Genomic DNA, 25,768 nt, shown 5'->3' on the forward strand with positions numbered 1-25,768 from the left:
TCTGGATTTGTTTTCACAAAAGAACCACACTTAATGTCACCAGCACCCAGATCAAGAGTCAGAAGCTACCCTCACGCCCCCGGCCCCAAGATTTCCACTATCCGGACTTCTAACACCAGATACTATTTTTGACGTTTTTGAGGGTTTTATGAATAAAACCATGAAGGATGATTTTACATTTGACCTCTTGCATTCATTATGATGCTTGAGTGAATCCTCAACGTTTCTGCATGTAGCAATAATACACGCATATAATGTGTAATACCCCACAGTACGAACACATCACAATACATTTATGCATTTTACTGTTGGGGATAGAATTACGGATACTGCCTATTGTGGGTAGTACTGCTATAAATAACTGGTTTGTGTCTTTTCGTGAATGTACATACAGTTTTGTGAGCTGTGTGCTAGGCCAGACCTACGTACATAAAGGCTATGCCTACAATTCCTGCAACAAAAGATTCATGTATGATCAGGCTTCATAGAAACAGCAAGACTGTTTTCCCAAGTGGGTGCATGAGAATTCCAGTAGCTCCATATCCTTACCAACACTTGGTATTCTAAGCATTCTCTATTTGCCATTCTTCTGGGGTTGCAGAAGAAGTTCTCACTGCAACCTTAACTCGCATTTCCAATGACCAAGGCTGCTGGGCACTTTTGTAAGTTTAGTGGTTTAATGTCCTTCTGGACGTGCCCTTTCTGAAGGGTCCTTGCAATCAAGTCTTTTGCCTATTTTTATATTGAGTCACTTTTTCTTTTTAACATGCAGGAGTTCTTACATATTGTGGGTCCATGCCCTCTGTTGGTTATATTTACTGCAAAAATGCCCTAGTGTCTGGGCTTGCCTTTCATTCTCTTAACGGTGTCTTTTGATGAAGAGAAGTTCTTTATTTTGATGTCCAATTTGTTCATTTTCCCCCTTTAGAGTTAGTTCTTTATGTTCCATTTGTTTGCTTATTCCAAGATCATGCAGATATTCTCCTGTTTAATTCCAGAAGCTTTATTGTTTTACCTTTCATGTTTAGACTCAGTCCATCTGAAACTGATTTTTATTTATGGTATGAGATATGGGTCAACATTAATTCTTTTCTATAGGGATATGAAATTGACAAGAACCCACTATTTATTGAAAAGACCATGCTTTCCCCTATGCAATGTCACCCTTTTCATAAACCAAATATCCATCTATCTATCTATCTATCTATCTACCTGTCTACCCTCATCTCTTTTTGGACTCCTCGTTCTGTCCCATTGGTCTGTCTATTCCTGCACTAATACCATGCTGTTGTAATTACTACAGCTTTTTCATATATCTTGATACCTGGTAGTAAATCCTCTGTCCTTGTTCTTTTTCTTCAAGATTGCCTTGGTTATTCTTAGTCCTTCCCAAATGGGGGTTGGGGGAGATACATTTTAGAATCAGCTTGTCAATTTCAACAAAAGAAAACTTGGGGGGCTTTTTATTGGGATTGTATTAAATCTATAGATCAATTTGGAGGTAACTGTCCTCTTTACAATTTTGAGACTTTTAATCCAAGAATAAGGCAAATCCTCTCTTCATTTACAAGTCCTTCAATTTCTCAATACACTTTTGTGGTTTTCAGTGTAGGGCTGTTTCACATGTTTCTGGGGATTTGAGTTTTTTGCGTTTTTTTTTAAAAAAATTCTAACACAAATGGCATTCTTTCTTTTAAATTTTTAAAGTTAAAATTCAAAATTTTTCTCTCTCTTTCCTTGTTGCTGATACATAGAACACAATTTTTTAAACTTTCTTCTTGAAACAATTACAGATTTACAGGAAGTTTCAAAGAAAGATGGAGGGAGGTTCTGTGCACCCTTCACCCTATCTTCCCCGATGACGCTGTCCTACATGATGGTAGCCTCCACATTGGGACACTGACTTTGATGCAATCCACGGAACTTAGATTCTACCAGTTATACATGCATTCACCTGTGAGCGTGCACCTGTGTGTGTGTGTGTGTGTGTGTGTGTGAGCGTGCATATGCAGATACGCTTGTAGCTCTATGCTATTTTGTCAGCTGTGTAGCTTCGTGGACCACCACCATCAAGATACGGAACGTTTCCATCACACACCCCCATTCCCTAGCCTCTGGTGACCACTAATCTGTTCTCTATCTCTATATAATTTTGTTATTTCAGGGATGTTATATAAGCAGAATTATACTGTATGTAATCTTCTGAGATGGACTTTCTTTACTCAACATAATTCTCTCCAGGGGTCCAGGCTGTTGCCTGTATCAACAGTCCATAGGTTTTTCTAGTCGAGCAGTGTTCCATGGTATGGATGTACCACACTTTGTTTAGCTGTTCACCTTTGAAGAACAGGTGGGTGGTTCCCAGTTTTTAGCTGCTAGGAATGAAGCTGCTACGAACATTCATTCGAGTTTCTCTGTGAACCTAAATTTTCATTTCTCTGGGGTTAATGTTTAAGACTATAATTGCTAGGTTGTATTACAGTTCATTTTTAGTTTTACAACTTTTCCAATTTGGAAACTGCCAAACTGCTCTTTAGCAGAGTGGCTGTACCTTTTTACATTCTTACTAGCAGTGTGTGAGTGAACTAGCTTCTCTTCATCTTCTCCACCATTTGGTGTTATCACTATTTTTTTAATTTGGCCTTTCTGATAAGTGTGAAGTGGTATCTCACTGTGGATTTAATTTACATTTTTCTAATGGCTGATGACGTTGAACATCTTTTCATGTGCTTATTGGCTATCTGTATAACCTCTTCAATGAAATGTCTGTTCATGCCTTTTGCCCACTTTTTAATTGGATTATGTGTTTCTTACTGTTCAGTTTTGAGATTAATGTGTTCTAGATGCGAGTGCCTGGTCACACCTGTGGTTTGCAGGTGTCCACCCCCACCCCCATCCCCAGAGTTGCCTTTTCATCCTCTAAGGGTTTCTCACAGAGCAAAACTTTTTAAAAATTTTGATGAGGTCCAATTTACCAACATGTCCTTTTTTGTATTATGCACTTGGTGTCAAGCCGAAGAATTCTTTCCCTAGTCCTAGGACAGTGATGTCCGATATTTAATTTAAGGTTATTTTGTTTCCTACGGGGATCACTCTCCCTTTTTCGTTAGGCCATTAGTAAAAGTTGTTAAGCACAGAACTTTGTCTTGGGAAGTGAGATGAAGAATGTGTGTTTGCTTGGGGTGAAGCAGGAAAGACAACCGGAGTGCTGGAGGGAAGATGCGAACGGGGTGGACAGTGGCGCAAGGCCAGATAATCCGACAGGGAGGTGTCCCCACCCTCACCCCCCCGGACTTCTCAGATGCGCTGGCAAGGACATGGAGCGTCTCAGACATATCGGAATGTGGAGCCAAGCCTTGGGTAATAAGCGGTGACTCCACCGGGCCGGATGACTTAGGGCTACCTGGTCACACCTGCTCATCCAGCTGTATTTGAGGTGCACCTGTGATGCGTTAGGAGCTTTGCTTGGGGCTGGGGCACAGTGGTGTAGGGTCTGGAGGTGGCCCACGCTCTCGGACAACGCAGGGTGTAGAACACTATTCTCTCAGTGTGGCTCATCTACATCAGAATTAGCTGGAAGCTTGTTAAACACATTTCAGGGCCCATCCCAGATCTTCTAAGTCAGACCCTCTGGCATTAGGGACTAGCAATCTGTATTCTGGACAAGCAGGGATTCTCTTATTAGAGAAACATCCACTGAAAGGACCTTCGTTTTTACAACTCCATGATCATTCTGAAAAGTTGAAAACCAAATGAAATTTAAACAAAAGAAAAGTTAGGGTGTTAAAAACAATAAGCCCGAGGAGGAGAGTGAAGATTATAAAACCTTTTCAAATGGCAGGCGTAGTAGGTGAGAAATCTCACATTAAAGTCACCTACTAACCTGAGAGGAACTGAGGCCCCAGGTCATTCGGTCGATCGCGGTTTTAACGGGGGAATGAGGACAGCTTTTGTTTGCACGTTACTCAAGGTGTCAACACCACCAGGCGCGCCAAGGGGTGTGAGACCTCTTAGACCTGGAGCCGTGAGCCAGGCGGGGAGATGGGCCCTGGGGAGGTGGAGGACGCGCGGATCTCAGCCAGGCCGGCCCTGCTGGACGAGCGCCGTGGGGCGGGAAGGTCAGTCTACGGTCCATCTTCAGAGCCTCTCGGACGCCCGCGCTCGTCCTGGGTCGCTCTCACACCGGCCCTCCTTTCACCCCCCGCCCCAGCCCCAGGCCGCCTTCCTAGCCTCGGGTGGTTTGTGCGCTATGGAGACACTTTCAAGGAAGTGGTTTTGAAGTCCGCACCTGCCGGTCTAGGGAGTTCGGGAGGGTGGCGAGCGTCCTGGACGCGAGATGTGCTGCAGCAGTAACTACGAGGTCTGGGGCGGCCTCGGCTCCCCGCACTGCGCGCCCTCAAAACCGGGCAGTGGGCAGGCCTCCCCCTGGAGCCCGGGCGGCGGGCGGGCACGACAAGGTCCAGAGGAGGCGGACGCCAAGGCAGACCCGAGGTAAATCAGCCCCGACTGCGCTCTGTGCGCCTGCGTCCGCCGCCCGGAAGTTCCCGACAGGCGCGGCGCGGGCATCCCGGCCGTGACGTCACTGTAGCGCGCCGGTCGCGGGAGGGGCCCCGTCGCGACTGCGTCCCCTCGGGTCCTTGAGCCGGTGCTGACCGCGGAGCCATGGCCTTGAGGCTGCTGAGACTGGTCCCCGTGTCCGCGACCTCTCGGGGCCTCGCGGCGGTCGTCCAGCGCGTGGTGAGGCGGCGGCGGGCGGGGGCCGCGGGTGGGACCTGGCTTGTCCTCCTGGCGTCGCCCCTTCCTCACCTCCCGGGGCCTCCCGGGGTCATTCTCGGGGGGACCCACTGTCCCCTGGAGTGTTTGGTCCTGAGTCGCGAGGGCAGGCCTCGGGAGGGCCGCCGCGAGCTTCTCCAGGCCGTTTTCTCTCAGCTCCGAGCAGACGTGGGGCCCGGAGGGGAATGGGCGGCCTGGCCGCCCTGCTTGGGGAGGCCAGGTTGCAGATATCATTACCCAGTGCGGTTGTGCGATAGACGAATGAGCTGGTGTGGGCGAGCCCCGAGAGCCTGGGGGCGCTCATTCATTCATTCATTCATGTGGCAGCGCTGTCAAGGGCCAGGTCAGGGGCGATGTGACGTTGAGCAGAAACGACAGAAGGCATTCAGGTTAGATCTGGAAGGATTAGGAGAACTTACTATGGTCGAGACAGTGGAATGACATTGTACGCGGAGCCAACAAGACAAGCAAATGAACTGTGGCTGGAAACCTTAGGAAGACTATTTTATGACAGTGACTGTATCATAACTCCTTTGGGTACTAGTGGCTGGAGCAGCGTTGGTGTCGAACTGTGAAGGGACTTGACCTCTGTGCTCAGGATTTTGATGAGCAAGGATTTTGAACAGAACAGTGCAATAGTCTTATTAAAAAGTCATATAAATGCTTTCAGGAGATAACTCGGGCTGCAAAATAGAAGAAAGAGAGAAAGAATGAAAGAGGGAAAGGTGACTGTCTTTATAACACCCAGCGTACTTCCCTGCATTAGTGAACGTGAGGGCCCCAGAGTAGAGGGGGCTGCCGGGCACACACTAGATGGACCCACCTGTAACTGTGTTCGCCTCTGGACGCTACTCCCTGCAGGGCATGTCGATGGGCTTCAGTAGGTCCAGAGAAAAATGAATAAGATGAAAAGGATATACAGCTTGTTACTTGGAATAATTGAAGGAATTGGAAATGTGTCGTGAAAGATCACTTATTCCCTGTGATTCCAGAGAGCAGAAAAATGGGACTGAGGGTGGGAAATAATAGAAAGACTATCATAACCATAAAAAAGCACTTTCCAAAGATTTGAAGTCAGGGAATAGTTGATTGCTTTATTCACATGTCACTGTGCCCCTGCTGTGTGCCACATCTGAGGTATATTCAAGTTGGGGATACAGATGGGAAACAGTTTGCACATGGCTCAGAGGTAGCCTGGAGGAGAGAGTGATTAATTTCTGGGGTGCAGGATACCCATATGATTAACACCCCGTCACTTATCTCATCTGCTACTCTTGCCCCATCCGGTCCACTTGGCACCAGCTACACTGGCCTTGCTCATCCTTGCAGTACTCTTGCCTCAGGGCGTTGGCACTTACTGTTCCCCCCGCCCGAGAGGGAGACGCTCTTCCAGGTGGCCACGTGGCCAGTTCCCTCACTGCCGTCCAGTCTTCGTTCAGTTGTCACTCTTTCTGCGAGGGTTCCGTGACCACCCGTTTTGACGTACATCCCATCCCGTAAACTGTCCTCCCCTTCACGGCACTTACTTAATATGCTGTGTAATTACTTGTTTTGTTATCCTATGGAATTTTTTTGGCTCACTGCTGTATCCCCATTGTGTAGAAAAAAGACTGCATAGTATGGGAATCTAATAAACAGTTGCTGAATGAATAAATGAATGCGTGAATGACACACAGTTGCTGCTGAGTAACTTAGGTATTCACAGTTGTTGGGATTTGAGAGTTTTGGAATATATAGAGAATATCCTGCCATTTACTATCCTCGTCTCCTGTCGATGGACCTTTGGGTGGTTCCAGTTGTTTGTTGTTGCAGGTGTTACTTCTATGAGCATTTTGATATGTATCATTCCTCCTGTTTGCTTCTCTTGGTTGCGGTGGTTTCTCAGATTCTCCTTGTTTCTGATGACCTTGGCAGTTTTGAGCAGTACTGGGTGGGTAGTTTGTCCCTCCGTGGGACTCGTCTGATATTTTCTCGTGACTTGCCTGGGGCTGTGTGTTCTTAGGAGGAAGAGCACAGAGGTAAAGTGCTGTTCTCATCACATGATATGAAAGGTACACTGTGAGCATGACTTACCACTGATGACCTTAATCACCTGGCTGAGGTAGCGGTAGTGTCTCTGCTGTGAAGTTACTCTTTCTTCCCCGTTTCCAGCGTGTCCTCTTTGGAGGGGGGTCACTGCGTGCACACAGGGAGTGGGGGATTATGCGCCCTTCCTGGAAGGCAGAGTAGCCACATAAATTGTTTGGAATTCTTCTTTATGGGAGGTTTGTCTCTTCTCCACATTTATTTATTTATACCAGTATGGACTTGTGTATATTTATTTTATATTTTGGGGTAAAATTCAGTAAGCTCTACTTTGTTACTCAGACTGTTCCAGCTGTGGCCATTGGGAGCTCTTTCAGGTGGCTCCTGTATCCCTGTAACCTGCCCCTCATGGTGTGTGTTGGAGCACTTCCTTACTACCTGGCCCGGCAAGATGGTAGTGATAGAATCAGCCGTTTCTCTGAGGAGCCCTTGTGCCTTTTACTGGAGAATGACATTAGAAACCAAGACCTAGGTACTCCATGTAATTGATCTTGGAGTGTTGTTGCTTCTAGGTCCTCTCAGCAGACAGAGCAAGGAAATGTACTGTACTAACCTGTGTGTATACCCATATCTGTAAGTATTTCTCTGTGTGACTCTGCATCTGCAGTCAACTAAACATGCGTTCATACTGACGTCTGTAGCTCTCATCCAGTACTGCATGGGTCATTCCAGCTCCTCCCCTGGCTGATCGGTGGGGTTTTTTTGTTTTGTTTTTCAGGGATAGGGGTTGTTTGAGTTTTAGTGTGGAGAGTAGATTGGTACACTGGAGACAGGAGATGGAGCAGGCATTTGCGTTGCAGACGAGAGATGTGAGGATGTCCGCAGAATCGGTGCACGGGGGGCGGGGGGGGGGCGGGGAGGGGCCGCTGGCCAGAGAGACTTAAGATTAAGATCAATAGGGTTTTGTGAGTGATTATGGAGTTGGAGGAAGGAGGAGGGTATCAAAGGTGACTCTTGTCTTTGTTCTGCTTGGTGGATGGTGGATGGGGAGCTTGTGAGGGGAGCAGATTGGGGTTTGGGGTGTGGATGCTGAATTTCAGTTTTAGGTCTGTTAGCTTTCAGGTACTTTCAGGACATCTAGGACATCAGGAGCTGTTTAAAGGCATGAGCTAACCCGTTCCCGAGCTCAGGACAGGAGCCTGCACTAGAGAAATGTTCTTTATCCCCTTCCGCCCTGTCTCCCCCTCCCCCTCCCCCCTGCCTTTCTGTCATCCATCCATCCATCCATCCATCCATCCACCCATCCATCCATCCAATTTTTACTGAACGTGGTAAGTGTGTCCTGTTCCAGGCCCTGAGGATTTAGCAGTGATCAAAACAGGCAATCCCCTGCCTTTGCGAACTTACGTTGGGGGTGGGGCCGAGAGGCAGTAATTCAACGAATAGGTTATACAGATGTCGATGTTGGCTGTTTTGTCACCAAGGGTCTTCTTGGCATTTATATTTACCTAATAGCTGCTGATGCCTGCGGTGACCAGAATGCTTACGTTGTGCTGTTGTATGATGTGTGTTTTTCAGGGAGGAATTCATACAAGTGTCCAGTGCAAGCTGCAGTACGGCCCGCTGGCATACCTGCTTGGTGAAAGAACGACCAAAAAGCTGACAGAAAAGAGCAAAGTGATAACTGTAGATGGCAACATATGTTCGGGGAAAGGCGAGCTTGCAAAAGAAATAGCAGAGAAGCTAGGTATGAACTTGTGTCCTGCAGAGTAACACGATTTTCTCAGATGTACAGTTACTTATCTGAGTTGGATTTTACTTTAATATTGAGTAGGTAGAATTGCGCCTAAGGTAGGTATTTTACACTTTTGAAATATTTACTGAAAAAGCTGTTGTTAGTCTTTCAGAGTTGGAAAATTTTAGAAGTCCGTGCTGGTTGTCAGTTTGAATTGGGACTTTATCTTGACCATGTAAGCAGAGCACTTTCCCAGGAGCAGTCTCATTTGAACTGTGTAACAGCCCGTGAAACAGAGCTGACATTCTGCTCTCACTTACGGACGGGCAACCTCAGTAAGAAGCTGGGTCACAGGCTGCTTAGCGTAGGGCCAGGCGTGCACCCCGTTTCCCGACTCTGGAGCCCGTGTCGTCCCGTGCCTTTCTCTGGTATTTGACAAGCCGAAGCCCAGTTGCGTGCAGCGGGCCCGCACGCTCGGGGGCAGCTCTGCTCAGCAGGAGTCCGCGCGACGCCACAGTGGGAAATGCTGCCTTGCAGCCCTGGGGCTTCATGCTGCCCTTACGCGCGTGCTTCAGGCTTGTCGTCGTCCGTGTCTCGTGTGCTCCCGTTCGCGCACCAGGAACACAGGTGTCAGGGCGACTTGCCCCAGGCCTTCGCTGACCGGCCTCAGCGATGGTGGCAGGTGCACCTCGGCCGCTCGCTGGTGGGACGCGCCGTGCTCATAGCACGTTTGTCCGGTTGTTCCTCTCCTCAGGCCGGAAGCACTTTCCCGAGGCGGGGATCCACTACGCAGCCAGCACCACCGGGGATGGGAAGCCCCTGGACAGACAGCTCAGCAGCAACTGCAGTTTGGAGAAGTTCTACGATGACCCGAAAAGTAACGACGGCAACAGCTACCGCCTGCAGTCCTGGTTGTACGCCAGTCGCCTCCTGCAGTACGCGGACGCCTTGGAGCACGTGCTGAGCACAGGTGCAGTATCTGCGGTCGGGTAGCTGTCGGGCATGTGCTGCACTTGAACCCTTTTCTGAAATGCAGTCGTTTTAGATTGCCGCTCATTAGAACTTTTTTTAAAGGGTATTTGATGAGGCAAGCTCTGGCTTTCCAATAAGATCATGGATGCTCTGAGATCCGTGGTGGTGGGCGTGGGGTGGACGCCCCGGGGTCTTACTGAGCAGCTGGGATGGGGGCAGGGTTGCAGTGGACATTGGCGGGGGGTGGATTGCGGGGCAGGACTTACGGTTCAAAAACGAAATCCCTTTCTCTAGTAGCCGGATGCTTTCGTCAGGGCTGAAAGAATGAAACAGAACATTGTATCGCCAAAACCAAAAAAGTATTGTAGTTTTGAAATGATTTCGCACTTAGAAGTGCGTGTATGTTCTTTTGAAAATATTTGGTTTGGAAATGGAATTGTAAATAATTTTTTCCCTTTCTAAAATGAGGGGGCTAGTTTTCATTGCTTTAATTACTATCTGAGTTTTGATTTTTTTTTTTTTTTAAAGTAGAGGGAAGGATTTTATTTATTTATTTATTTATTTATTTTGGGCTGTGTTGGGTCTTCGTTTCGTGTGAGGGCTTTCTCTAGTTGTGGCAAGTGGGGCCACTGTTCATCGCGGTGCGAGGGCCCCCCACTGTCGTGGCCTCTCTTGTTGCAGGGCACAGGCTCCAGACGTGCAGACTCAGTAGTTGTGGCCCATGGGCCTTGTTGCTCCGCGACATGTGGGATCTTCCCAGACCAGGGCTCGAACCCGTATCCCCTGCATTGGCAGGCAGACTCTCAACCACTGCGCCACCAGGGAAGCCCTGAGTTTTGAATTTTGTTTCCATGTTTTTAAACAGGGCAAGGTGTGGTGTTGGAACGCTCCATCTACAGTGACTTTGTCTTCTTGGAGGCGATGTACCGACAAGGCTTCATCCGGAAGCAGTGTGAGTCCGGCCGGCAGGCTGGCCTTCCCGGGCACGTGGGGTAACCTGGTAAAGGCCCTGCTAGACTCACCCTGCAGTTAGTATGCGTTTTGTGAACAAGTGTTAAATAGATGAGTAATGCCATTCCACAGGAAAAACCAGTTCCTTCCACCCTCTTTCCTTCCTAAATTCGTCTCTCCCTGTGAAAGCACAGTGGTGTCCAGGGTCCTGAACGCATAGCTTAAGCCGAGTCTCCACACAGCCTCCCAGGAAACTTCCCTGGCTCTCCAGCCACCTTGTGGCACAGCTACGTGGCTCTGTGACCTGTGGCTAGCTTCACGGAGCGGTCCTGTTCCCGTGCCTCCCTCACTCCTCTTTGCTGGCCCCTGTGACTGCAGCATTCTCGTCCTTCCCTTCTCTCCTGCACGTGCTGGTCTAGTGCTTTTAGGGACACTAGCACTGGGCTGGGGGATTGTTGAAAGTCTGGCAAGTGGCCAGTGACAAGGATAAAGGCTCCTGGCTAAAGTAGCCTGGCCACGAGGAGCGAGGGAGCCCGTCCGGTTGGGGCCGGGGTGTCTGGAGCTAGGCGTGTGCCGGACAGGGCTGTGGAAAGGCCGTGTGGTCGTTCAGCCTGTGGGCATGTTCACGGCGAGCTTGGTCGCCTGGATCCAGCAGGCGGCTAGATCTGGAGCGCAGAGTACGAGTGGTCAGTTCCTGAATGGGGAGACCGAAGCCAGCCAAGGCTGACCGGCGAGGGGGCCGCCCTTGGTCTGCGGGCCCACCCTGCTGTCTGCGCAGTCCTGGTGCCTGTGCGGAGAGCAGCTGGAGCCCGTGCTTCTGAGCCAGGCGCTGAGTCACGCAGACACTCGGACAGCCTCAGGGCCAGCCAGCCAGCCTTGCCGGGCTGCGCGCTGTGTGCCGGGCTCTGCCTTAGGTGAGAGGGATGTGAGGATCGGTGAGACCAGGCCCCCGCCATCCTGGGGGCAGGGGTGGGAAAGCAGCCTAGATGTGTGGTTGCAGCGAGCGCGCTTGCTGGCTGCGCCGCGTGGTCCCCGGGTGCGGAGGGAGCGTGTCGAGAGCGTCTGACCAGTCGGGAGACGGGGTGTCGGGGGCAGCGTCCCTGAGGAGTGAGCCCTGGCCGAGCCGTTGGTGGTGCCGCCACAGGAGCTCTGTGGGCAGCAGGGGCTGGCGCGGCCTGGAGGGGGCGGTGCTGGCAGAGGGGCAGGCCGGGCACCTTGGCCGGGACGCTTAGGTTTCTCCTGAAAGTACTGCGCAGCCCCTGAGGGGTTTTAGGTCCGGGAGGCATGTGGTTCGGTTTGAATTTGTTTATCTGAAGGGTGTGTTCAGGGAAGGCAAGTCAAGGAAAAGGAGACCCTTGGGAGGAAGTCGGGGTTGGAGGGAGCACCGCGGGAGGGAGGCCCGTGGTGGGCAGTGGAGCAGCCTGCTGGGCTGGGTGGACCTGGGCACGGGGCGTGCATTGACAAGCCGGCTGGTCAGCTCTGGGGGAGAGGAAGGGTGGACCCAACTGGGCCGATGGGGCCACCAGCGAGGAGGACCTGGAGGGGCAGCGGGCTGAGAAGAGGTAAAGGTGCACCTTCACATGTGGCCAGGCACACTTCAGATCTGGCCTTTAGAAAGCTCTTAGGCTGGGGCTTAAATCCCACTGTTGGTATAAGTTGCCTCATTTCTCTGGCCTGACTCTTTTGGTCTGTAGACATGAGAAGCACCGCCCTGCAGGGTGGCTGTGAGTGCTGCGGTCACCGTGTGCCAGCCTCACGCGTGTGCAGCCGGCGGTAACGGCCGTGACTGTTACGTGGTTCGCAGGTTGACACGTGGCTCTGAGAACCGCGTGTACCTTTGCCCTCTTATTTGAAGAGAAGTGTGCATCTGAGGGCTGTCCGTGGACCGTCGGCTGACAGATGGTGCCTCTCTCGTGCCAGGTGTGGACCACTACAACGAGGTGAAGAAGGTCACCATTTGCGAGTACCTGCCCCCTCACGTGGTCATCTACGTCGACGTGCCCGTTCCTGAGATCCAGAGCCGGATCCAGAAGAAGGGAAACGTAACTCAACCTTTAAGTCCGAGACCACTGTCTCTTTAGGTGTCCTCGTTACGTTTAAAATAGATCAGTGCTTCACACCGATACTTACAGTGGGGTGCTGTGAGTTCCTGATGGCCCCTACAGGGACGGGGGCACGCACATGGGTCCCCCCGGGAGAGCGGGCACTTGTGCGATGGACGACTGAAGGGAGGCCCTGGTCACTCACAGCTCTCCTCCAGTGCTCTCCGTCCCTGGTGCCATCCTGCCATTGTCCCCTGGCCCTGGGTCACCTGAACCACTCTGAGGATGGGTGCATCTCCTGACAGGACTTCCCTTTTTGTTTTCTAACGGGCTTTTCATGCCCTGTTGTTTCCTACAAGTTGAAAATAATTTCTAATACCCTTTCGGTTTACCACTCCCATATGTCGGGCCTGTCTTCCTCTTTTTCCTACTCAGTGACCCTAAAACGGTAGAGCGATGATCTCCACACACGTTCATTTACTCTTAGGGGCGTTGAGACAGTCAGGTGCCTCGAAACCCTGCGATTTGAAGTTGGCTCTGCAGGCGTGATGCAGGATGCAGGTTAACAAGGCCCGTCTTTGCCCTTTTGACTAGTTCTTATTTGGAAAGATCCCTCCTACTTAGAGTATTTTTTCCTGGGAGGAAATGCTCTTTTTGACATTGTGATGAAAAGGTAGGCTTGCCTGTATATCTGTCGTCCCAGGGCCCGTCCTCAGCGCTGGGAGTCCCGTGGGTGCTCCGTGAGTGCCTCTCTGATGGCAGGTCCTTGCCAGGGTGGCAGAGACGCTCCGGGCGTCTTCGCTGCAACTGAAAGAGGCTGTGGGTCACCCTCCTCGCTCATTTGGCAGTGAACACACGTGACACCCGTGTCTCCCTGTTGATTACCAGTCTGCACCTGTATAAGAGTTTACTCCTAAGTGTGATGTGTAATGTAGACTTTGGAGAATATTCCATCAAGCGGCGGAAGGAGGGAACTACAAGTCAAAAGTATTATCATTCAGTGGAATAATTTTGAACACTTTTGCTTATTAGAGTGACGTTTATTGAGAAATATGAAGATATATACTTAGAAATCTCTAGATAACTCTTTTGATATCTGGATAGCAATATTTTAGAAACCATCTTGAGGAACAACTTAGAGCTGTGAACATTTTTATTTTTCCAGTATTCGATGAATACTGTCACCAGCTAAAATTACCACTGTGTTTAAGTAAAGGAGACATTTTATCAAAGGAACATTATGTCATTAATAGATGTGTGTTCTTATATTCTAGTGGGGAGACTAATAGTAAACAAGGAAATAAATAAGAAGTACGGGAAATAAAGGCAAATGCCATGAAGAAAATCAAACAGGGTGACAGATAACTTAGCCTTTAGCATTGCTAAACTGTGAGATGTTTTCAGTATGGAAACTTGCCACTCATAATTGGAGTTTTACGTTTCTGGAATTGGCAAATGTCTTATGAAAGGGAAGTGGAGATGGAAAAAGCGGGAGAGGTGGGGGTGAGTGGTAGAAAAGCGGGGTGGGCAGAGAGTTGTCAACGGAGGCGGGTACTGTGGGTCGGTGGGGGGAGTGGGCCAGTCCCCTTGTGCGGTGTGTCATCTTGCGTCGCCCGCACTCGGGCACGGCCCAGACGGGAGGCGGGGGCCGTAACTGTAAAGGGGGTTCTTCCTGTTCCTGTTCTAAGTCCACCTCTTAGAGTCTGTGAAAGAAAGGTCATGCCGTACGTTCACCTGGGCAAGCTTCCGTGCTCTCTGCGGCGGAATGAGAACGGTTCTAACCAGTACCGAAGCCCCTCCCATCACCCCATGGTTCCTAGAGCGCCCAGCCTGACTCGTTCTAGGAAAGCTGTTCGTTGATTGTCTCACGTTTTCCACAAGCACGGGAAAAAGAAAAGTCCAAACGTATCGCACGTCTCTGCTTTTGTTTAGCCACATGAGATGAAGATCACCTCCGCCTACCTTCAGGACATCGAGAATGCCTATAAGAGGACCTTCCTTCCCGAGATGAGGTGAGCCCAGGGCACGGTGGATTGATTGATTGATTTAATTTAATTTAATTTAATTTAATTTTTTTAGATGTTTTTGATGTGGACCATTTTTAAAGTCTTTATTAAATTTGTTACAGTATTGCTTCTGTTTTATGTTTTGGTTTTTTGGCCTCGAGGCATGTGGGACCTTAGCTCCCTGACCAGGAGTCAAACCTGCACCCCCTCCATTGGTAGAGGAGATCTTAACCACTGGGCCGCCAGGGAAGTCGCAAGGATTTATCCGACAGAACTCCACACGTGCAGTTCCTTAGGCCCCACCAGCCCAGGGGCGCACTCTTGTTGCTTTCAGTGGATGTCGTCTGGGGAGTTTTAGTCTGACATTTATAAGCAACAATGACAGCAGATATTTCAGTTTGAGTTAGTAGGTTTGGGGTTGATTTGTGTTTTTTGATTTGCTTATTTTGCCAAGACATTTTTTTGTTGTGTTTTTAGAATATTTTGATGCTGGAAGTGAGCTGCAGCTGTATTCTGTGACAGGTTTTAGGGTTAGGGAACTCATGTATTCACTCTAGGTGGCAGCTGAACGGTCATGTTCATCACCTGGAAGGCTTGCCTGGAGGTGCTCAGTGAGTCCCCACAAAATTGGGGAAAGGTCAGCCGCGTCTGTACATACTTTTTTTTTTTAATTTTATTTATTTATTTATGGCTGTGTTGGGTCTTCGTTTCTGTGTGAGGGCTTTCTCTAGTTGCGGCAAGTGGGGGCCACTCTTCATCGCGGTGTGCGGGCCTCTCACTATCGCGGCCTCTCTTGTTGCGGAGCACAGGCTCCAGACACGCAGGCTCAGTAATTGTGGCTCACGGGCCTAGTTGCTCTGCGGCATGTGGAATCCTCCCAGACCAGGGCTCGAACGCGTGTCCCCTGCATTGGCAGGCAGACTCTCAACCACTGCGCCACCAGGGAAGCCCCTGTACATACTTTCGAACGATGTTCTTAAGTGGGGTCTGGGTTAAATGAAAACACCACCAGACCTTTTTCCCATTTGGTTTCTTCTCTCCCTCCTTCTTTCTTTATTGAAAGCACCGAGGGATTCGTGGTTTCATCCACTCTCTCTAGATGGTCATTCTGTGGTCCACGTGTGTGTCATGTGGAAGGGGTCATTTTCTACTGTCACTCAAGTCCAACTAAAATTAGGATGTTTGAATAATGCTGTTACTGAAGGTCTCTAGTAGTATTTTTCAGATTTTTAGAAAATGTAAGCCTCTTTTGATACCTTAAAATATTATGCTCTTGTTGTTTAAAATTTCAAAGTAACTATAAAATTGTGAATAAAAACAAAGTAACGTCTAGCGGTTTTGGAAGAAAAGTTTGATTTTAAATTGGAACGTAATTTTTTCAGCTGTGAGCGTTGAGGCTTATAGTATCTCTGCTTGCTTGTGATAAGCGTTTCTCTTATAGGCAGTGGAAACAACAGGGCGGACTGTAGGTCGTACTGCTCTATTTTCAAGGCCAGAAGTGCAGGAAAAAAGTCAGTTTTGTAAATCTTGTCAAGGGGAACATATAGAGCTATGAGAATAAACAGAGATAGTTGACCCTAGGATTTCAGTTGCAAAGATTCCTCTTGGAGATCTTCTGGCTACGAAACCACCACCGAGACAAGGCTGCTGGCAAGTTCTCACCCAGGACTTTGAGCTGCAACATCAGGAGAGTAAAGGCTACATTGAACTTGCAGACGGCTGGGATTTGTCTTGTGCCTGGCAGTTATTTTCCAGAACGTACCCTCAGGGCTTCCTGATCATGAAAGGCTTAGCAATGATTCTAAGTATCCATTGCTTCATTGGGCGCTGCGTCCTTGAGCTGCGTTGGGAGTCAGCTCGGAGTCAGCTCGTGGCGTCTCCAAGGTTCAGCGCTCCCGAGGGGCCGCTCTCCGTCGTGCTGGAGATCAGACAGCTTCCTCCTCAGCTGCTGAACCCAGCCCAGCACGTTGCCCTCTGGTGACTGCTGAATCCCAGCGTGGAGCGAACGGTTTTTCACACCCTCACCGATCAGGGCAGACGGTCAGACGTTCAGCTCTGTTTTCACATCCCTGCCTCGGTGGTCGGGTGCGGGCCTTGTGGGTCGCCGCGCGGTTTGGAAGCCGTGGCTCGCTGGTGATGGACTGGTATTTCCTAAGGGTGGGTTTTTACTGGCTCTCGGTCTCCGCTGGACGGTGGTGCCGCATGCTGGGTCACCCCGCCGGGGTCAGTCTGGGGAGCTTGGTGGTGTCACCGTAACAGCGCAGACGTTGTGCCTTCCAGCTGATTCCCGGGCTTGGAACGGCAGCTTTCTCGGCAGCGTCATTACCTGCACCTCATTCTGAGAAACCTCGCGGGTGGGGTGAGCTTCCTGCGTTGTGGTGTGCGGGGCCCTCATTGGGAGGCGCCCCTGAGGACGTGAGGTGCGCTGGTGGTTTACACTGGGGCCTTTGCGGCCTCTGCTGGTTCCTCGTGTCAGGGCCCCTCACCTAAGAAGCAGATCGCACTTTGGAGGGAGAGGCTTCTCGGGCGTCTTCGCAGGTTGGGCTGAGTCTGGATGTTTTTACGTGCCACGGGCTTAGTTAGGTCAGAGTCGCTCGGGAGCGTTAGGCCTACTGTGCGTTGTGAAACGGACCTCTGTTTCTGCCGTGTGGACTTCCCAGATTCCCAGGTTGGCTGCTTTCTCTCTTTGTCCCCAGCCTCAGCCACCTGAAAGGGGAAAGTGCAGCCAAGGGTCTGGCCCTGTGTGTGGAGCCGAACCTTGGGCCATGGAGTCAGGCCTCCACCCCGAGAGGCGGCGCTGCTGTCCTTCTGTGTCCGTCTCTCTCCTGGCAGACTCACCCCCAGTCGGGCCCCGCAGGCCCGAACGCTGGCTTCTACTTTGATAAGCAGTGAGCAAACCAGAGGAAATAAGGAAGAGGGGCTTTTTGTTGATGTTTGTTTGCTTCTCACGCGACACATGGAGCGCGGGACTGTGACTTCAGAACACGTGTATTTTGAGGTGATGCGTTTATGCACCTGGAAAGAGGAAGCTCCACGCTGTTCATGACGGCGTCACGGGCCGTCCTGTGCGCTGCCGCCCGACACTGCACAGGCGCCGGGCTGCCCGCCTGGAACCGCTTTGCAGGAAGGTTGGGTGGAACCCTGCTTCCAGTAGTTCGTATCGTAGAAGCTGGATGTGGGCACATGCACGGGTGGGGCGGGGCCGTGTGTTCTTGGAGCGTTGACCCTGGTGTGGATGCAGCTCCCGTCAGTAGGGGGCACTCTGGTGTAAAGACGCCTGAATGAGAAGATGCCCCCAGTTCACGGGAGCGGTGGTCCAGCCTCGCCTTTCTGCTGTACCCTCCTGGAAGCAGGCGCGGGGGGGGGTCGAACATTTCCGCAGAGACAGGCTCTCCAGCGGGCCTCTCCGAAGCGTCCCTCGGGTTGGTCTGGAGGCGGTGGCGGAGGCAGGGCCACACTGACTAGGAGGCGGGCTTCAGGCTTCGCCTGGTGGGCAGCCAGGTCTCCAGACAGCAGTAGATGTGGTGAGGACATGGGCAGAAGTGCAGGAAGCTCACGCCACTGTCCCCCTTTTTGGGACCCAGCGTGACTTTTCAGTGTCCAGACTAGGGACCTGGACGAAGGGAACCGCGTTGCTGCTGTCCTGTTGCGTAGTTTGGTTGAAACAGGTTACTTTGAGGGTTGCATTTGTCTCCGAAATTCCAGCAGCTCAAGTAACGTGTCCCTCCCGTCCCCCCTCTGGCTCCGCGACCCCCACCCCCCAAACACCACTTAGCTGCTCTCTGTGCGTCCGTCCCACTCAGGCCCGGGCTCCCCTGTACCTTCCTGTAGCAAGTGCTGCAGCTGGAGATGGTTTGTGCGGCAGCAGAGATGACTCGTGTCCCTGCCCCCTGTAGACGCTGGCCTCCCGCCCATGCAGTGGGGGGCGGTCCAGTCAGAGGGGGAGTCAGGAAACAGACCTGCAGCCGTCACCGTCCAGCCTCGAGCATGTCCCTGCTTCTGACTTTCCCTCCTTAGCTGGTCATGCCCTGTGAGCCAGTTCATAGAGTGTAGAGTGTTGATATTTAGAGTGGGAGCCTTGATGTCATGTATTCATTTGTACAGTAACGTCCACGCGGAAAATTTACATGAATGTCATCTTGTTTTCTCTTACAGTGAAAAATGCGAGGTTTTACAGTACAGTGCAAGGGAAGCTCAAGATGCAGAAAAGGTAAGAAAACAGCTGAAAAATTTATAATTATTCTTAAATTTAATTCATGTATAAGGTTTTTACAAATCAGGTAATGAGTTCAGCTCCTACTGGTCTTAGAGGAGTCTGTGTTTTATAATCTAAAAGAAGTACTGAGCCAACCCTTCACATTCCCCTGGTCATGAGATTTTGATTTTCTTTTAAATTATTCAGCTTCTAGAATCTTAAAATTATGGAATGGTGAAGGTACAAAGAACCTTAGGTTATCTGCACTAACATTTTTGTTAAACAGCTGGTAAAATTGAAAGTTGGATTAGTTAACAGGAAAGACTTATTAAGACTGTTGACCCTTGAACTACATGGGTTTGAACCGTGCGTGTCCGCTCATACATGGATTTTTTTCAGTAGTAAATCCTACAGCACTGCACGGTCTTCAATTTTCAGTAATAAGCACCCTGGTGCTACAGGGCACCGCGGATGTGCAGGGACCACTATCCATGCACGAGGAGGGCCGCCTGCAAGTTGCACTCGGGCTTTTGACCGCGTGGGGCATGTTGTTCAGCAGCCAGCTGTGTAAAGACGCCGGCTTTCCCCACACTCGTGGGTGCGTTTGTGAAAGTCAGGGCAGCCTCTGCGACTCTCAGGAGAACTTAGTGAGCGATAACCAAAAGTTCTGAGAAAGAATAACATTTTCCTGCCCAAGTATGAAAACATATTACAGAAGTATGTTAATTAAGGCACTGTGGTATTAATACAAGGATTAATGAATAGCTTAATGGAACAGAACAGCGTCCAGAAACAGGTGCACACGTGTGCTCATGTGCGTTTGTGACTTTAGCTTGGAAAAGTCAGTGCCTTAAAGGATGATAAAAAACAAAGTAGAGGAAAATAGATTATTTCTTAAACGGTATTGAGGCAAATGACCATCCGTTAGGTTAAAGAAGAAAGGCCCGTATTTTATGTTATGTATTAAGCATAAATTACTAAAAACACAAAACAAAAGGTGTAAAAAATCTAGAAGAAAATGCAGGTTTTATGACCTGGGGTTGGAGTGTAGGTGGTGACAGCAGACAGACAGCAGACAGAAAGCTTTGCAAAGCGGTCGGCTGCTTGAGTGACAGCACAGCCCTCAGCTGCCTCCTGGCTTTTGGGGAGAGAGGGGGAGAGAGGGGGAGGGGATAGGCCTCTCTGCTCCAGGACGGGAGACCCGCAGTCAAGTCCGGCTCTGGGCCCAGCCCTGGCAGTTCTTCTAGGCTTGGTTCTTTCTACTTGGACCAATTGAGTTGCATTTCATTTCCTTCCAGCCTTCTTTTTCTGCGATGTTGATTTTTGTTTGTCTTTAGGTAATTTTTATTCCTTTGACAGACTGTTTCCATGGCATGTGCCTGAGCAGAAGAGTAATACATTTTCTCTGAGACTGGGTTATTATTTGTGTTCATAACTGAATGTGTTCCAATTCTTGAAAGCTAAAGAGAGGTCCCCAAGTTTGGTGTGTTTTGGGGGAGAATGCATCTGGAAAGGCTACCCCGCTGGGAGGTCAGGCTGTACAGACCGCAGGCTTTGGGGCTGAGGAACTTGGATTATTGGAGCTCTCTAGGAAGTGCATTTATTGTCTTGTCCTGTTGTTGTTTTGAGTGGCTGAATCTTGCCTTCTGGAATAAAGTTACATGGGAGGAAATGGGGAGTCTGTGAGGAATGATGATTTTCCTCCCTCATCTTGATTCTTCTGCACCTGCTCCTTTTCTCCCAGCCTGCCAGGTGGTTTCCACAGCACCCTGGTGTCAGCTGGGCCAGGTGCCCACACTGGGCGTCGTCACTCGGCCCCCACTTCACAGAAGGCTGTCTGCCCAACTTCCTTTCTTTTTGACTTTCACGGTGCGATTCTCCCTGCCAGGTATTTGTGGTTTGTCATGCACTGAATGTTGTCTCATTAAATTCCTCTGTCCAGGTGATCGAGGATATTGAGTATCTGAAGTACGAGAAAGGCCCGTGGCTGGACCAGGACGACCGCACTTTCCACAGTCTGAGGATGCGGTGAGTCTGCCGGAGCTGGGGCGTTGCCAGGATGGGGTGGGGCTGGTTCCAGTGTGGCGCGTTGCCTGCTGTAGGAACTTACAGAATTTTGGAGTAACTGTGTTGCAGGTTGCCAGATACTGAGGCGTATTTCCTATTCCCTTCCAAACAGGCTCTGGCTTTCTCTGATCTGACAATGAATTGATTGATTGCCATTATTAATTCAACAAATATTTTGCTTGCACCCTGTGCCAGGCAGTGTTCCAGATTTAGGGAACATAGTGTCTAATAAAAGTCCTGCTGTCACTGAGTCAGTAGAGCCATATGGGTGCGAAAGGCCGGGGAGAAAGGTAACCCTGAGGAATGGGGCAGCGGGTGGCTGGGGTGAGTGACAGAGGGCGCTCTGGGGAAGGCTTGGAGGCCTCTCTTCTGAGGAGCCCCGAGTGTGCGAGGACTGGGCCCCGCAGTGTCTCGGGTGAGCGCGGGGCAGGGATGCCAGCGGGTGGAGAGGTCCTGAGACAGGAGCCGCTGTGGCTGGAGCCAGGGAGGCCGTGGTGAACGTGGAGGTGGGGGAGGCCGTGGTGAACGTGGAGGTGGGGGAGGCCGTGGTGAACGTGGAGGTGGGGGAGGCCACGGAGGGGAGGCCACGGCAGAAGGGGACATGCTGAGTGAGCTACTTTGTTCATGAGAGATGCAGTAACACGTGGGCAGTATTTTGCCCAGAAAGCCCATTAGACACTCGGTGCGCAGAACTTGTGCTGGGTGCTGGTCCCACAGCGCCCTCTGCTTTAGTACCTACTCGGGTCCCAGCCTCCCAGCAAGGAGGCAGGTGCTCACCGTGGTCACGCTGTCCCTGGTGCGTGGGGCTTGGTGCTCCAGCCCAGGGAGACGGCGGTGCAGGCTTGCTCTGCTCGCAGCACTGGGCAAGTTCTGTAGGCCTGCGAGCTGTGCTTCTGCAGAAGCGTTCCAGGCAGAGAAGTCAGCTCCGACCCAGGAAACGTCACTTTGCCGGGAGCATAGGTGACCGCCCCTGTGCTGGAGGGACCCGGGGAGCCGAGCCCCGTTGCGCCCCGGGGCGGGGCCGGGCGGAGGCTCGCGTCGGCCTGCGCTGCTGGCACCGGGCTCAGGCGGCGGCGGGGCTGGGTCAGTGTTGGGGAACAGACGTCGGTGTGACCCTCGCGTGGCCTTCTGCCTGGGTGACCGCTCTGCAGTCAGCCCAGCGGGTGAGCGCCGCGGAGCTGGTCCGCTGGCCTTCCGCGGCGCAGGGCACTTTGCTAGGTCAGCTTTTCTCTCAATAGCGAACGCACTTGTTTTTTTCCACTTGGACGCATCCTAATATGAGCATGTATGGAAAATGGACTGCCATTAGTTTTCCATATCCTGTGCTTGAAAGCGAATAATTTTTCCTTTTGAACCTATTGATTTAGTTGTTAAAACTAAGACTTAAAATTTTATTCATTTTTCACGGTTTTTGTTGTGTGTTTTAAGGTGGAAGAAATCGCATGTTTTGTACCAATGAGAGAGGTCCTGTGGCTGGGCTGGGGGTATGGATGCCGAGAGGACAGGAGAGGCCCCGGAGGAGGGCGTGGGCTGGTGCACTGGTGGCCGGGGACAGGGTGGGGCTTAGGGAGGTGGGTGTGAGCCACGCGCGCCTGGAGCTTCTCTTCAGCTGGCTTCTGTCTTCATGGTGAAGTGAGAGACGGGTCATCAGCCCAGAGCGGCCTTGAGGGCGGGAGGTGCCATGCTGCAGGTTTGAGGAGGGAGGAGAGGGTCCAGAACGCTGCCCAGGCCCGTGGGGAGCACTGGTCGGGGAAGGAGCTGTGGGCGGCGGCTGGGGACGGGGGGACATGGTCGTGGAGGTACAGTGGGGGTGAGGCAGAGCTCTGCGTGCGAACGAGGTCGGGGTTTGCCCAGTGGGTGTGAGCGAGGGCAGGAGAGCTGAGAGTGAGTGTGATGATGAAGAGTTTAACCTGGGGAGGAGCACTGAAAAGAGACTGGGGTCAAGAGGGCTGGAGGCCAGAGTCACAGCCACTCGTAGAAGAGAGTTAGGAAGCCGAAGTCCAGGGCGGAGCCAGATCACCTACGGTTCTGCCACCACAGGAGCCGGTGTCAGAGTTTAATGCAGGCTCTTCCAGCCTTTTGTAAAGTGTTGGTGTGTTCACATATTTCTAAATAAAAATTACCTTGCCTTGTGTCTTTGTATTGTAACTTCTAATATGAGCCTGTCCCTATCTTGTTAAACGTTTAAAACTCGATGTTTTAATGGCTGCTCATGCTGCATAAACCCATTGACTGATGCCAGTCAGGGGTTGGCAAACCGTGGTCTGTGGGCCCACCCAGGCCTCAACTGCTAAGAACTGTCCTTACCTTTTTAAGAGGCTGTAGGACAAAGTACATATATGAAGCTGTACGTAGCCCTCTCAGGCTGAAATATTTGCTATCTGGCCCTTTACAGAAAAAGTTGCTGACCTCTGAGATACAGGCATAAAATCCATTACCGTTTCTTTACTATCAGTCTTTTGGGTCATTTCCATTTCTTCATAGTCGTCATAACAGCAATGAGCATAGCGTCCTTACTTTTGTTCCATTTCAGGTTACTTTCTTAAGGTGTAAAAGTGGAATTACCGGGTCAGGTTATATGAACACATTTTGCTACTATTGGTATGTTGTGAAATTGTTCTCCAGAAGATGTGTACCAGCTTGCACACTTGAACTGGTCTTCTGAAAGCCCTTATTAAGACAGAATAGTTAAAACAAGAAGCAAACAAAAACTTGTGATTTTGATATCAAAGAAAAGCATTTGCTTTATTTTTGCATTTCATAAACACTGAACTTCAAACAGGTGTATTTTTATTGGCTATTTATTTGTCCTTTGTGAATTTTTTCTTCATGTTTATTGATCTTTTTAAAGCACCAGCTCTTTGTTTTATTGATTTTCTCTGTTGTTTTCTTACTTTCAGTTTCATTGACATCGACTCCAATTTTTATTGCTACTTTTTTTAACCTGTTTCCTTTAGGCTTCAATTGCTCTTCTTTCTAGTTTCCTAAGGTAGAAGCTTAGATGATTGATTTTGGAACTTTCTTCTTTTCTAATATATGCATTCGATGCTATAAATTTCCCTCTAGTTTAATTCCATAGTGGTCTTAGAACATACTTTGTATGATTTTCTGCTCTTTTACCTTTGTTAAGACGTTTCATATGGTCAGCAATGTTTTCTGTCTTGAATAGTGTTCTGGCTGAGCGTGAGAAGAGTGTGTACTCTGCTGTCGTCAAATGCGTGTTCTGCGAATGTCAGTGAGATCGCGCTGATTGGTGCTGACGTTCAGGTCATCCGTGTCCTTGCTGCTTTTCTGTTTGCTGGATCTGTCCGTTCCTGAAGGAGAGTGTTGAAATCTTTAACTACAGTGGCAGATTTGTCTGTTTCTCCTTTGAGTTTTACTCGTTTTTGCCTCGTTGTATTTTGGTGCTCTGTAAGTTGCATACGTGTTTAGGATTGTTAAGTCTTCTTGGACAGCTGATCTCTTTATCCTTACACAGTGCCCCTCTTTATTCCTGATCTTTTTCTTGTTCTGCAGTCTGCTTTGTCTGAAATTAATGTATCTGTTCCAGCTTTCACTTAGTCTAGGAATGGTGTATCTTTTTCCATCCCTTTACTTTTAGCCTGAGTCTTTGGATTGATTTCAGGTGGGTTTCTTATAGACGGCATATAGTTGGTCTTATTTTTTTAATCAACTCTGTCAGTCTCCATCTTTTAATTGGTATATTTGGATAGTTCACATTTAAAGTGGCTGTTGATATATTTGGATTAATTTTTACCATGTTTGTTATCATTTTCTATTTGTTGCATTTGTTCTTTGTTTTCTTCCCCTGCCCCTTTTTTCTACCTTTTCTGGTTTTAATTGGGCATTCTGTATGATTCCATTTTATCTTTTCTCTTAGCACATCTGTTGTACTCTGTAAAAATTTGTTACCGTTGTTGTAGTTTCCAGTTCACATCTGCCTGCTTTCAGGTGGCGATACCACTTCACGGCTGGGGCAGATTCTTCCCTCCATCCCTTATGGCGTTGCTGTCATTCATTCCACTCTCTGTGTGCTCTAATCACCCATATGTTGTTGTTACTGTTATTCCAGGACAAGCAATTGATTTTCATTTTTCTCAGCTTCCTTTGTTGTATGGACTAGAGAGATGGTTTCCAGGCTATTTCCTTGTTGGAGCTGAACCTGGAGTCCCTCTTTGTTTTTTAAAGCTTAGTGGTTGACTTTGTTTTTTGTCAGATACTTACATATGTATATGTGTTTGTAAATTTACCTAAATGGTATTATGTACTATTTCGTTCTGAACCTTGTTTAGAAAAAAAAATCTTTACAGGCAGACTTGAGAGATAACGCAGGTTGGTTCCAGACCACCACAGTAAAGCAAGTCTCACAGTAAAGCAAGTCACATGAACTTTTTGGTTTCCCAGCGCATATAAAAGTTATGTTTACAACAAACCGTAGTCTATTAGGTGTGCAGTAGCATTATGTCTAAAAAAATGTACATACCTTAATTAAAAAATACTTCATTGCTGGGCTTCCCTGGTGGCGCAGTGGTTGAGAGTCTGCCTGCCGGTGCAGGGGACACGGGTTCGAGCCCTGGTCTGGGAGGATCCCACATGCCGCGGAGCGGCTGGGCCCGTGAGCCACAATTGCTGAGCCTGCGCGTCTGGAGCCTGTGCTCTGCAGCGAGAGAGGCCGCGATAGTGAGAGGCCCGCGCAGCGCGATGAAGAGTGGCCCCCGCTTGCCGCAATTAGAGAGAGCCCTCGCACAGAAACGAAGACCCAGCACAGCCATAAATAAATAAATAAAATAAAATAAAATAAAAAATTAAAAAAAAAAAATCCAACACCCTTTAAAAAAATAGAACATCACTCGACCAATTTAAAAAAAAAAAAAATACTTCATTGCTAAAAAATGGTAACCACCATCTGACAACGCAGGGTTGCCACGTACCTCCAGCTTGTAAGAGACGCAGCGTCCGCACAGTGCGGTAGAGCAGAGCACGCGAGGTGCGGTCTGCCTGC

The 25,768-nt window shown here is 49.7% G+C and overlaps 1 protein-coding gene across 6 annotated transcripts in view; it reads left to right on the forward strand.

The window, feature by feature from the left end:
• The first annotated feature begins 4,570 nt into the window (after positions 1 to 4,570).
• NDUFA10 (NADH:ubiquinone oxidoreductase subunit A10) overlaps positions 4,571 to 25,768 on the forward strand; it is a 57,320-nt gene continuing 36,122 nt past the window's right edge. For 4 of the 6 annotated variants that reach the window (XM_082395915.1, XM_082395911.1, XM_082395914.1 and 1 more), the window contains exons 1-8: positions 4,572 to 4,737; positions 8,377 to 8,545; positions 9,288 to 9,503; positions 10,371 to 10,457; positions 12,377 to 12,498; positions 14,431 to 14,510; positions 18,660 to 18,714; positions 20,642 to 20,727. In XM_082395915.1, coding sequence (XP_082252041.1) covers positions 4,663 to 4,737; positions 8,377 to 8,545; positions 9,288 to 9,503; positions 10,371 to 10,457; positions 12,377 to 12,498; positions 14,431 to 14,510; positions 18,660 to 18,714; positions 20,642 to 20,727 — 890 coding nt within the window. In that variant the 5' untranslated portion in view covers positions 4,572 to 4,662. Of the gene's footprint in view, positions 4,738 to 8,376; positions 8,546 to 9,287; positions 9,504 to 10,370; positions 10,458 to 12,376; positions 12,499 to 14,430; positions 14,511 to 18,659; positions 18,715 to 20,641; positions 20,728 to 25,768 lie in introns of all 6 variants that reach the window. The other 2 variants (XM_082395910.1, XM_082395913.1) reach the window with 2 other exon arrangements.

This window comes from Balaenoptera borealis, assembly GCF_965194805.1.
Source record: "Balaenoptera borealis genome assembly, chromosome: 6".
Lineage (NCBI taxonomy): Eukaryota > Metazoa > Chordata > Mammalia > Artiodactyla > Balaenopteridae > Balaenoptera > Balaenoptera borealis.